Below are 12,326 nucleotides of genomic sequence, written 5' to 3'. Positions count from 1 at the left end.
GAAGTGTGTGCTTGCATTTCTTCAAAATAGGATCTGAGATGCCAGGGGCGGTTGAAGAACAGTAGTCCCAAGTCGCAGTGTGTCAACGCTCATTGGTATAAGGTGTTGAGTTAAGAGCCGATGCGTCAGAAGTTTCCATGGCAGGCACCAGATGCCTGGAGTTGTTCTCCAACTCAGAGGTTAGGTCAACGGTTGAGCTCAAAGAAATGCGGACCTGATCTGTCCAAGAGCTTCAACTCAAACATCCAAACCTGATGGTGGAAGAAAACTATCCAAGTGCAGTCACTGCACTGGTGCATTGTGGACCAATGAATAAGTCACAAGTTGTGTGACTACAAACTTCTTTGAAGTATAACAAGTTACAAACATCTGGGCCCAGCACTAGATGGTAAGAGTAGGCAGATCAAAAGAACATACGGTCACATGCTAGAAACAACTAGCAGACACATACAGACCCTTTGGAGCAAGAATTAATGTTACCCTGACACACAGTAAGTTAAGTAAAGTTCGAAAAACAAAAATTGTGGAGGCCCAAGTTCCGTTTTAAATATATACTTCTTTATTAGATATATACTTTGAACGTCAACACTACATGTGAGACTCAGAGCCGGCGTGAGATGGAAATACCAGGAACACCAGAAGCGTGGCCACCACTAGGTTGGAGGAAATGGAAAGGACCTAAAGCTCGGAGGCCTGCACAACAATACACAACCATTACAATAACAGACAAGTGCAACCACTGCTCCCATATTGCAGCAGACATGCCATCCATGGGTGGACCAATGACCGTACGGGAGGTGCAAGTAACAGCTAGCCACAGTGGGGACCCAGGGGAGCATGGGCTGCCAACCGTTAGAAATGATGCCTTGTTTCCATGGTACCAGACAGAAGGGCCAGATGGCATTTTAGGAACTAGTAAGAAGAGTGAGGCTTCTAGACAATATCCACTCCTTCACCCTCCAGATGTTTTTGACGTTACTCCATCGGCTGGCATAGTCAGGGGAGCCACTCCAATCAGGCAGACATCCCAGGAAGAGCACGAGGCGAACATGTGAAACGGGTGGCATTGGGAGAGACACATAGAAGGAGCTGCATATGCAGGTGCTACGTGGAAGCTGGTCTTAGTAGGCATGGTTGGAGACGAAGAGGGAGTCGCCGGCGGCAGCTCCGGCCTGGCCACTGGGAACGTACTTGCCTTGGCACGCCAAGCTGTTGGCCTGAAGAACAAGAAAAAAGGAGGCAGGTTATTTAGGGGAAGAAAAAAAAATACATACGAGGAGAGGGACAAAAAAAACAAATTTCTAAAACATTTACATTAAAATAAAAAACTTCCGCTATAAACATAGCACTATAAAAATGTGTTGCTATCTTAACTCTGGTCTACTAAGTGCAGTGTACAGTACCAGACTCAACCATGACTATTAGTGGAGGGATACAGTTCCTGAGGAAGAAGCTGGAAAACACACTAGAGACTGTCACCATTTACTCAAAACTAAGAGGAGCATGGTTAAGGGGAGAGAGAATGAGGAGTAAAACCATCATGCCCCCAACCCAAGCAGGTGGATTCCACAGACCATCTGGGTTGGGACACACCTGCCGATGGATGGATAAACGTATTCAATCTGACGGATCGATGATGGACCTTGACTAGCAGGCTCCTCACCTTTCTGGCCAGCTGGCATGACCACACAAGACTGATTCACCAGAGCTTCCTGTGAGCACTGGTGGAGTGTTTACCATCCACATTAGAGCCCTCCACTTCCTGCCACTGGCCCGCACTACAAGAATTAATTGTATGGCCCCACACCCTGCCCAGGAATGATCAAAGGCGAGCCAGGCCAGGGATCAATTTTGCACCCAGTTGTATTTTTGTCATTACACCGGAAGACTTGTAGGACGGACATCAAGAAGAGTTGTGCAAGACTAACCAGAGCTACTACCCTGGCTTGAGTTTTAAAGTTCATGCCTTACAGATTACCCAGCAGTAAACTAGAGTATTTTGAGGGGTCAAAAGGTTGAACAACCCCAGTAATGTTAAGGGGGGGGTGATCATGTACCATTGCATCTACTTTGCTTAAAGCAACACTAGACGATAACCAACCAAGCTTACTACTGGGCTAGTACCCTTAATAGGTGCTTGATGGCACTTTCGAATTCCTTGCGTACAGGAAGCTATGGAATGGATGGCTTCTCTAAGGGAACCACACCCACTGGGAGCCAGTCTCTAGACTTCCCACAGCCACCCCTTCAACACCTACCAATGGGAGCCAGTCTCTAGACTTCCCGCAGCCACCCCTTCAACACCTACCAAGGCTCTCTTGACGTACTCCTCCTGAGCATTCTTGACATTCTCTTTTTTGCCGCCCCAGGCCTTCAGGCAGGACGCCTGCAGGGCACGGCCGTAGGAGAAGGTGACTGGCCAGGGTCGGTGTAGAGGGCACTTGTTGATGGCATTCAGATGAATGGTGGCTTCCTCCTCACTTTGCCCACCAGACAGGAAGGTGATCCCTGCAGACAGGTTCAGAAGAAGGCATCAACCAATAAGTATGCAGGAACACTCCGCATGCACGCAAGGCATCCCATCCAATGAGGAACGTGTATGCTGATCCACCAAATCCAATGGATCAGACAACCAGCAACTCCAGCCCTTGCAAGCCCCCTCATCCGATCCTTCATATGCATACAACAGGAGCATGTCGGACATCACTATCAGTCATAACTGGCCTGATGCACACAAAAGCCATCACCACATGCGAGCAATGCCCCCGGGCAGCAATGTACAAGGATACACAGAAAATTCAGAGTACTCCGTGGCCACTTCACCCCTCCCAGTTAGAAAACACTGCACAAGCAGACACCACCAACATACAGGACATGGCAACAAACAAGTAAAAGACAGTCGCCCACACATGCCAACTGAACTGTAGCACATAACACTTAATAGGGGGGGACCTAGCTAATCATCAAAATCAAGAACTTAGTCAAAACCCACCACAGCGGCCAAGCTTTAGAAACGGTCCCTGAGATCAGAGCGCCCTTGTGCATTTAACTAGTTTCTCTGCTGTTCCCACTGTGGGGACTCACCAGAGACAGCTGGAGGCACAGTGCGGCGCAAAGCGGTGACTGTAGCCATGGCAACCTCTTCATGTGAAAACTTCTTGGTGCAGGCATGGCCTGGTGTCACCATGTTGGGTTTCAGCAGGGTGCCTTCCAGGTAGATGTGGTGATCACTCAGGGCCTTATACACAGCAGCCAAGACCTGAACAGCAGAGGCAAGAAAGGGAGATTAGGAGACCTGGATTAGCTTTTCCCCTTCCACGCCCCTTTTTTTTACATCCACCTCCCTGTTCTGTACCTTTTCTGTGACGTACTGGCAACGCTTGAGGTCATGGTCTCCATCGGGCAAAATCTCGGGCTCCACAATGGGAACGATGCAGTGCTGGTTGGAAGGATAGGAGGTTAGCAGCTAGCCTGGGCATTTTACGACAAGTATACATGATACATTAAGGAAAGTGCATTACAGTTCCACCGGCAGTTAAATGGAAAGAAATAACAATCTTAAATATGGTGCGAGAAAATGAAATGGAGTTTAGCAGTCCATTTGCCACGAGCACTCAACATTCTCCAACCCTGCTGGTCTGAAATATGTTTTTGGGCCAAGGAGGTGCGAACAAAAAATAGGGTACAAGCTATAAATGCCTGCATAACACCACCCTTTCCACATGCCCCTAAAGAAGCTGGGCAACGAAGGCAGGTTGAAGCAGTTACCTACACTGCAAAAGCAGAGAGGGTTATGTGACAGTTTTCAGCCTAGCCATGACCGGTAGGTCGACAGGACGCTAGGACACAGTACATGGTTGACACACTGATGTAAAGTGGGATGGGTAACAGTTTCCTCACCTGCTGGCAGATGCTGGCGTAGCGAGCCAGGACATTGGCGTTCTCCATGATGGACAGTTCAGAGGGGGTGTGCTCGGATATTTTCAGCACGCAACGCCACTTGGCAAAGTCGGCGCCATCCTTCTTGTACTGGGCACAGCGCTCAGCGAGACCATCGAGACCTGGAGATGGAAGGGTAGGTTCAAGGTATCAGACTAGCACAAATTACTGCTGTGAAAGTTGACTCAGGATTTTTTTGGGTTTCCGGCAGCGTGTGTTAATAAAAAATTTATAACGAAAAAGAGGTTGAGCGTCAGTTGTTTCTGGTCCTGGTAAACCAGAGGGGTTGATCATAGACTGGCACTGGAATTACGAGGCGTGAAAAGGCAAATTATGAAACATAATGCAGCATATTCTAGGCAGAGCTTCACTGGCCTTTTTAACACATTGCTGTATCTGCACAGTTTCCCCCGTTAATACTGGGTAACATGTACTTGGTAATAAGCAACTCAAAAGTGAGCAGTTAACCTCTGAAAACGGCTCACCAATGTGCGGCAATACACTTTGTGACTGTTAATCTATTTGATCTTTAAAGAAAAAAAATGGACTCTCGTATTTGTGAAATTTGAAAATATGCCGCAGATAAGCTTGTGGAGAAAATTACAAAAAACAATTTGATGGACAGAATGTAGATCAATGTCTTACATTCACCCCAGTACAAGGATCTGGGCCTAAATCCATCGTTTTTTGCACTCCACACCACCCTGGGTCAGATAATGGCTTTATGCAAATCAGCTCTAACCCTGTGCCCCATGGGAACAGTCCAGTCCGAACTACAACAGCCATATCTTTCCCAGACCGGAATCAAGCATCCGAGGACCGGACCGGTTTCGAGGTAACACCTCTCATCAGCCTGGCTAGCTTGACTCCAGTGGTGTGGAGGCTCTGGGACCCACGTCTGAGCTACCCCAGTACACTCAGGGAGAAAATTACAAAAAACAATTTGATGGACAGAATGTAGATCAATGTCTTACATTCACCCCAGTACAAGAATCTGGGCCTAAATCCATCGTTTTTTGCACTCCACACACTCCACAGATAAGCTTGTGTCATGCAGAAAACTCTAGGACCACAAAATCCACAATTCCAGTGACAGGGGTCATACAGAAATGAGGAACATTACTCCTCCACCAAAGAAAATACCCAAAAACCTTACTTTCCCCATCACTGGCTGCAAGGTAGGGCGACTGAACTTACCTTGTGTAGTGGTCTCTCCGTTGGTTCCGGCCAAGGGGACAACACCTTTGTCAACCTACGGAGCAAACAAACAGGTGAGTGAAGGATCAGCAACTTTCCTTATCTGCATCAGCACCTTGTTTTGGAAGGCAGGTAGACCCCCTTTAGACACTGGGAATAGATGAGGAATGCAATCAAATACATTCAATGTTTTGGGACCTGAAGGACGCCATTTGTGGGGTAAAGAAGCATAAAGATGAGTCACTAGAGACGGGACATAATTGGTGCTGCACTGGGCTAGGTAGTCAATGGCTGGCTTAAAATGGAAATACAGAAGTGCTAGTACTCACTATCCAGAGTACCTGGTTACTCCTGAGAAGTACTGACACTCCCCCATTCAGTATTACAGCAGTGCTAAGAAGTGCAGGCATTCAGTACTGGTCTATCTACCCATTTAAAGCCCTGGGCCTGTCAGGTTTTTGTGGGGCTCAAATCACTAATGTCATGTGGGGCCCATCTAACTGGTTGCAGGGCCACGTTCAAAAGAAAAACCGTGTATTAGAAAACATTAAGGCAGCACAATTGAATAGCACCACCTAATAGCAAATCACGTTGTGTGCCTGGTCATGAATTTAGAATTAAAATCAATCTAGATCTGCTTTAGTGATGAACATATTTATCAGTGGCATTGCAGGGCTGTAGGAAGGTGGAGTATTATTTGGTGATGTTGGTTAGACTTCACCATGCAATACATCACAGACCCCAAAGGTGGTCCTTGTATTCACACTAACAAATCCTTAGCTCGGACCTAGGAGTCCAGCTTTACCAAAGCATTTCAGATTACCAGCAAGGGCATTACTTAATATGACTAAAAAGAAATAAAAATACTCCATTTATAAATTAGTTGTATCTTGCGTTCAACACCAAGTGAACAGAATAGCATACATATAACTGGAGTTCTACATTTTAGGAGAAATATAAACATCAGTGCAAAAGGATAGTGAGACTTTATCATTGTGGTCCAAGGGAAAAACCACTAGTGACAGTTGCTTGCAGGTCGAGTTGCGTGCTACCCTAGCAGGGTAAAAGGTGGACCAGGCTTTGATAGTCAGTTCAAATTTACCAGGCCCACGGAGCCCAGGTGCAGAGGTGTCCTGGCTGTCCCTGGTACTGAACAGGAGCTGTGGGAGTGCAGCTTTTATGGCTTGCATGGTGCCACAGGGAGCAAGATGCAAAAATACAAAAATTGGCGGTGGCTGACGTCAGTCCAAGGTTGGATCGAATTCCCTCAAGATTCAGTGTGGGGGGAATTGACGCGGTTTACAGGCTGGCTAAATAAACCCCTGGATAAAGGTACTTCGACGTCTGGTGGCCTCGGGGGATGGGGTAGCTGCCTGCAACTTCTTGAAGGCTGGATTACAGTTCCCCACAATGCACTAAACCATCTGTATTTGGACAATTCCTCAGGAGGGTCCAATGGCCAGCGATTCTTCAGGTCCTGGGTGTTTATCTGCAGTATGAGGGGGACTAGTACCACTAATCCAGGAAAGTCTGAAGGTGCTTCATACTAACATGGGTACCTCTGTCTGGGGGAACCTAGAGCTAGCCTAAGACAAGTCTCGATCAGGAAGTTCCAGGAGCATTGAAACAGGTGTGGAATATCCCTCTTTTACTGTGCGCAACTCCTGTGGTCACTGTCACAGGTATTGAATTAAAGAAAATATTGAGATTACCCCCGCGCGAGCCCTAAAACCACCCCACACCTAAGACTCCCTCCACCCCAACCTGGCCCCCCGCCCCACATACCAGTCCACATCTGGAGCTTCCTGTCCCAACACTTGCCTGCCCATCCTGAACACTAGAGTACTATCTGCCTTAACACTAATGTGTGGTTAAGGCAGATGCGTTGTTCAGGCAAGTGATATTCCGGCATGCGTGGTTCTGCCAGTGTTGTTTCGGCTGTTCCCCACCAGGCATCAGATACTAGGGACTTACAAGGGGGGGGGCGAGGTTGTTAATTTTGGTAACTAATTTAAACCGTTTTAGGGAGACAGTTCGGGTCCTGGGGTCTGGGCTTAGGTCCTGGGCAGCAGACTCCAATGCATTATCAGATTTATATCCATCAGCTTGGAGCAAAAAGTGGGGTGAGGATATAAAAAAAGGCACTTTCCTACATGAATATAAAAGTGGGGCCACATTGTCCCATAACCCTTCACGTACCTCCTGTGGTACCCAGTCAAGCCAATAAAGGCCCTGACTTGAGTCTGGGTTTTGGGATCTCCAACTCCAGAATAGCCTGGATTTTGGGTTGGCCCTGGCCTACACCTACAAGGTGGGCCAAGTATACAACAGAATGCTGTCGTAACTGGCACTTGTCTCGATGTTTAGGCCTGCTTAATGCAGGGCCAGTAAAACTTCCTTCAGGTGGACCACATGAAACTAAAGACAGCTAAATCATCTAGATATGCTCCACTAAAGTTGTCCAAGACTCAGAACTTTATTCACCAACCTTTGGCAGGTGCATTTTCAATCCAAAAGACATCACTTTAACTTAGAAGTGGCCCTCTTGGGTCAAACATGCTGACCTCTCCTTTACTTCCTGAGAGAGTCCAATCAGCCGGTACCCTGATGTGAAGTCAAAAGTACTTAAGAACTTGTCTGCACCAGCTTATCAATTAATCTCCTTTTGGAATGGGGTGAGAGCATACAAGTTGGTAACTGCATTTAAACCCCTATAACCCACACAGGTAATTTAAGGTTTCCCACCTTTGGAAGGAGGCCTGGGGACTAGTACCACTGGGCCAGCCTGGGACTAGTACCACTGGGCTGGCCCAGGACTATGGGGAGGTTTCAATCACCCCTAGCTTTAGCACCAGGCTGACCTCAGTCTTAATGCAAGCTTTGACTTTGTCTGTCAAGCTATAGATTTCGTTCTGGACAGGGAGGCCGTGACTAGTGTCCACATCATGGGTACACCATGTTGCCGGACAAGGTATCAGAGCAGAGCTAAACAAACTGACCTAGGACTTGCCTGCAGTCAGACTGCTGCTGTGCAGTAAGGGTTAGACAAACTGCCTCAACTGACCCATCCTGTGAGCCGTTTGCAGCAGGTCAGGGAGGGGTTCAATTTCCTCATACCAGCCCCCATCATAGACCATGGTAATGTCAACTCTGTCCTGGTGGGGTTTTAAGCTATTGCCATGGAGAACACTATGAACACTCCCAATGGTGCCCATGTCTACCAAGTAGGCGATTTCCATCATCTTCAAGATTGGATAGGACCAAGTCCACAGGTTTGATGGCCCTGGAAGCCACAGGATCCACTACCCACACCAGTTGCCCTAGTTGGTACTCCACCAGTATTGACTTCTGGTTGTACCAGTGCTTGATAAGCTCCTGGTTGGTTGTTAAATGCTTATTTGCCTTCTCATGTACTCAGCCATACATGAACGCAAACCCAGTATGGTTCACTAGGTCTTTCTTGGGCTCTTCGAGAGGTTTCTCCCATCCTTCTCTTACACGATGGCCAAAGTTTAAAATAGCTGAATCCAACCCCCTTTTGTGGCAACTCTTTAAAGGCAAACAGCAAGCAAGGTAACAGGACATCCCATCTCCTGGTGGGTTATTCGTGGAGCCCCATTATCATGCTTTGTGGTTTTATTGAGACTCCAAGCCAAACTATTTGTCTGAGGGTTAAGGGGGTTGAGAACTTGTAGTTCACTCCACATAGTCTTAAGATATATAGACATGAAACATGTCCCTCTATCAGGTGCCACCGCTTCAGAAAACCAAACCCTGTTAAAGATGCCAAGTAGGGCCTTTGCCACTTCAGGGACAGTGAAAGTCTGGAGGGGATTAGTCTTTGGATACCTAGTTTCATGGTACACTACCACTAGAATTAACCTGTTCCTGATGTAGTTTGAAGGTCAAGGGACCAACAGTGGCAATCCCTACCCTCTCAAAGGGAGTCCTAACTACTGGAAGCGGAATTAAGGGAGTCTTTGGTGGTGTGCCCGCCTTGAAAAAAAAAAAAAAACAGGAGTGCCAAAATTACTCTTTTTCAGACATCTAGGACCAATAAAAATGGGCCACCAACCTGTCCTAGGTTTTGGTTAGTCCCAGATGTCCATCTAAGCGGATGTTATGGGCTACGTTCAACATGAACTCCGTACATGGGGATGGGCGGGTGATATTACTATTGCCATGGGCTGCCCCTGGTTTGGGTTCCCTGGCCTCAGTGTACAGAAGCCCATCTACCCAGTACAGTAGACCCTGTGGGCAGCGCTGACATACTTTTCTTTCAGTCCAAGTCCTTCACGAGTAGGCCACTGCTTTAGCTCTTGGCATACCCACTCTCTGGAGGGTCTCCCTGCACTCAAATGCAGTGCCAGGTGATGCCAGGCTTTTTCAGTTGCAGTTCCCTTTTCAGGCATGAGCGCATCTCCTTCATGAAAATTATCCCCCTGGCCCTGTGACCTCTTAGAAGGTGCCTTAACAAACACCTTGCACTTCCCCTTGTCTTTGGGGGCTTAGTCCACCTTTTCAGGATCCAAGCATCCCAGACTTCCCAGGCGTGCTGTGCTGCCTGTGCTCTTGTGGTAACACACCCACTAAGGGCAACCCAGCATTTCTGCATGAGCCTTCCTTTTAACTTCTGCCCATGCAGAAGTCTCCAAATATTTTAGCATGCTGCATCTCTTTTCTTATGACAGTCATGACATAACCAAGAAGCCTTTGCTGGATCTCAATTTTTACCTCAATACCTGGTCTGGGAGAAGTCTCAGGTCCACCTTCTTGACAACTTTGGAGGACTTCAGAGAACCTATTTTTATCCGGTTTGCTTACATCCTTCTCCTGCTAGGAAGTCTGAGAACCCTTCTTGTGGTCACTCCCAACACGGGTGTTCCAGGACACCCTGATTCTGAGCCATTTGTCAGCTATCCTACCCAGCTCTCTGCGAGAAAGACAACTTGGAATCTACCAAATGCCGATACAAGTTATATGTGTTAATTAAAATGTGCTTCATAATTTAAGTTTACAACCAATCATAAGTGTCCACCTCATTGCCTTTTATCCAACCCGCTAGTGTTTTGACTGAAGAGTCCAAAAAGTTCACCTATGTCTGGTTTTGACCTTTTAAGGGTGTTCCTAAACGACTACCTGTATTCCTCTGTAGTGGGTCCAAATCCTTCTATCAAGGTCCATCTTCAGTGAAGGCTCATTCATATGCCGATAGGACTCAACTACATCTTCATTAAGGGTTAGCACACTCTCTGCCCTTTACCGAGATAAACTCAAAGTAGAGAGCCCAAGTGCTGGCGATCCTTCTCATTTTGCAGGCCCTCTCAAAGGCTTCTAACCACTTAATGCTATCAACATCACTAAACTTGGGGGTTAATCCTTTTGGGGTTTTAGAGTCAAACGATTCCTCCTCCCAGTTTGCGCCACCATATTAGGGCTTCACATCAATCTTAACCCTTCTTTCCCCAAGGGCTAGTCTCCTTTCCTCAAGTAGATATGTTTTCTCCTCTAAGGAAGAATATGTCAAGCTCTTCAAGGGTTCCTACAACCTTCAATGGGGGTCTCCTAGAGGGACTACTGTCACTTCCCACTGGTGCAGGGGGGGGTCTGGGAAAGGGCTGAGAGTTGAGGCCTTTATCTTCTTGCCCATCATTACCACTTTGGGGGTACGACACCATCCTCTCCCTCTTCAGGATCTTCGGAGGGGTGGCCCCCCTCTATTCTCCCATAGGAGCTGAGGGCGTTCTCAAGTTCCTCCTTTTTAGCTGTAATTCTATAGCAATGTCCCTTGCTTTGCAAAAAACCCTCATATCACTGATCCTCCAGGCTAAGATGATCGCATGGTCAAGATACTTACCAACCTCCACTCTGCCTAACTTTTTACTTGGAAGTTAGGATTTTTTTCTTTAAACACACCTTTTCTTAACTTTCCTGAGCCTTTTTAATGTACTACTTCAATAGGAGTCTTCATGATGCCCTAACAATCCAATTAAATCTTTAAAAAAAAATAGGCCTGAATACATTTAGGATGCTAAAGTTGAATTGATTTCTTGGCCATAATCACTTAGGAATGACAGACTAGAAGTGCATTGACTTTCCCACACTTAGTGAGGGCAACGTCGACATGGAACAGTTTACACTGTTCCTGCTGTCTGCAATGGCAGGCCCGCTTTTATTAGTTTACTTTGGTCCCCTTCACCACCCATGCACTAGTGTACCACAGGTACCCTATACAAGGGCTGTATAAGGGGGTAAACAATTTAAACCCAACAGTTTTAGGGAGAGAGCAGAGACACCCGCGTCTAGGCAGTAGGCCCCGGTGCACTACGCGAGTCATAACCATCAGTATTGGAGAAAGAAAAAAAAAAGAAAGTGTGGGGGGGGTTGACCTTACAAAAAAAGGCCCTTTCCTACAGGGACCCTTAAAATTAAATGGCCTAGAGCAAACTGCACCAAACGAAACTTAAAGGAGGGGGGCCTACAGGGTACTTGGAAGGACCCCCTCCAAACTCAATCTGGAACTCTCCAGCTGAAGTGCAGTGCTGAGCACCCCCCCCCCCCCCATGCGGCAGCCTGTGTTACACCCCTGAGCTGCTCCCTGCACCTGTCTCTCATAGAAGGCCAAACTATCAACCATTTAACAAGCTTAAATGAAGAATGACAGGATTTCATCTAAAGGGAAAATAATGCTTGGCACTTTAATTCGGGGCATTTAAGAGAAACACGCCATTTTAGGAGAATTCATTAGATTGAAGCATCAGGATTAGTCAAGACAGGGTGAAGAGGGTGAAGGGAAATGCATGAAACTAAGTAAATGTAAGGTGTTTTGTAGCGCGCTCAATTACTACCGGAGTATCCTGGCGCGAATGACCGCTGGGGAACCCGTCCTGGCTTTCCCTGTGAGATGGTCCCATACTGGGTATCTCCAAGGTGAAGCCAGGCATCCCTGGCGTCTGTGGGGGGCCGTTGTACAGATGAGGCAAGCTTAATGCCCAGAGTTACCGAGTGTGATCACTGCCTAAAGTGGGCACCGGGGCGAGAATTATCAGTCCGCTGACCCTGGTCCTCAACCCTGCCGCGTCAGGAATCGAACCCTGGTCCCGGGCCGTTCTCAGCCTCCGGGTCTGCCGCCTCTAACCAGTGAGCCACACCTCAGCATAGAAGCAGAATATGGGTAGCATGTCATGAAA

At 47.3% G+C, this 12,326-nt stretch overlaps 1 protein-coding gene across 3 annotated transcripts in view; it reads right to left on the bottom strand.

Annotated features, from left to right (window-relative positions):
- Nucleotides 1–536: 536 nt before the first annotated feature.
- Nucleotides 537–12,326, bottom strand: part of ALDOA (aldolase, fructose-bisphosphate A) — a 45,894-nt gene continuing 34,104 nt past the window's right edge. For all 3 annotated transcript variants that reach the window (XM_086949113.1, XM_086949115.1, XM_086949114.1), the window contains exons 4-9: nt 5,137–5,191; nt 3,901–4,061; nt 3,356–3,439; nt 3,085–3,259; nt 2,309–2,508; nt 537–1,217 (exon numbers count right to left, since the gene is read on the bottom strand). In XM_086949113.1, the coding sequence (XP_086805239.1) occupies nt 1,122–1,217; nt 2,309–2,508; nt 3,085–3,259; nt 3,356–3,439; nt 3,901–4,061; nt 5,137–5,191 (771 nt within the window). In that variant the 3' untranslated portion in view covers nt 537–1,121. The remainder of the gene's footprint in view (nt 1,218–2,308; nt 2,509–3,084; nt 3,260–3,355; nt 3,440–3,900; nt 4,062–5,136; nt 5,192–12,326) is intronic.

Source organism: Lissotriton vulgaris, unplaced genomic scaffold, assembly GCF_964263255.1.
Source record: "Lissotriton vulgaris unplaced genomic scaffold, aLisVul1.2 SCAFFOLD_890, whole genome shotgun sequence".
Classification (NCBI taxonomy): domain Eukaryota; kingdom Metazoa; phylum Chordata; class Amphibia; order Caudata; family Salamandridae; genus Lissotriton; species Lissotriton vulgaris.
This window is presented reverse-complemented; position numbering and strand designations above follow the sequence as displayed.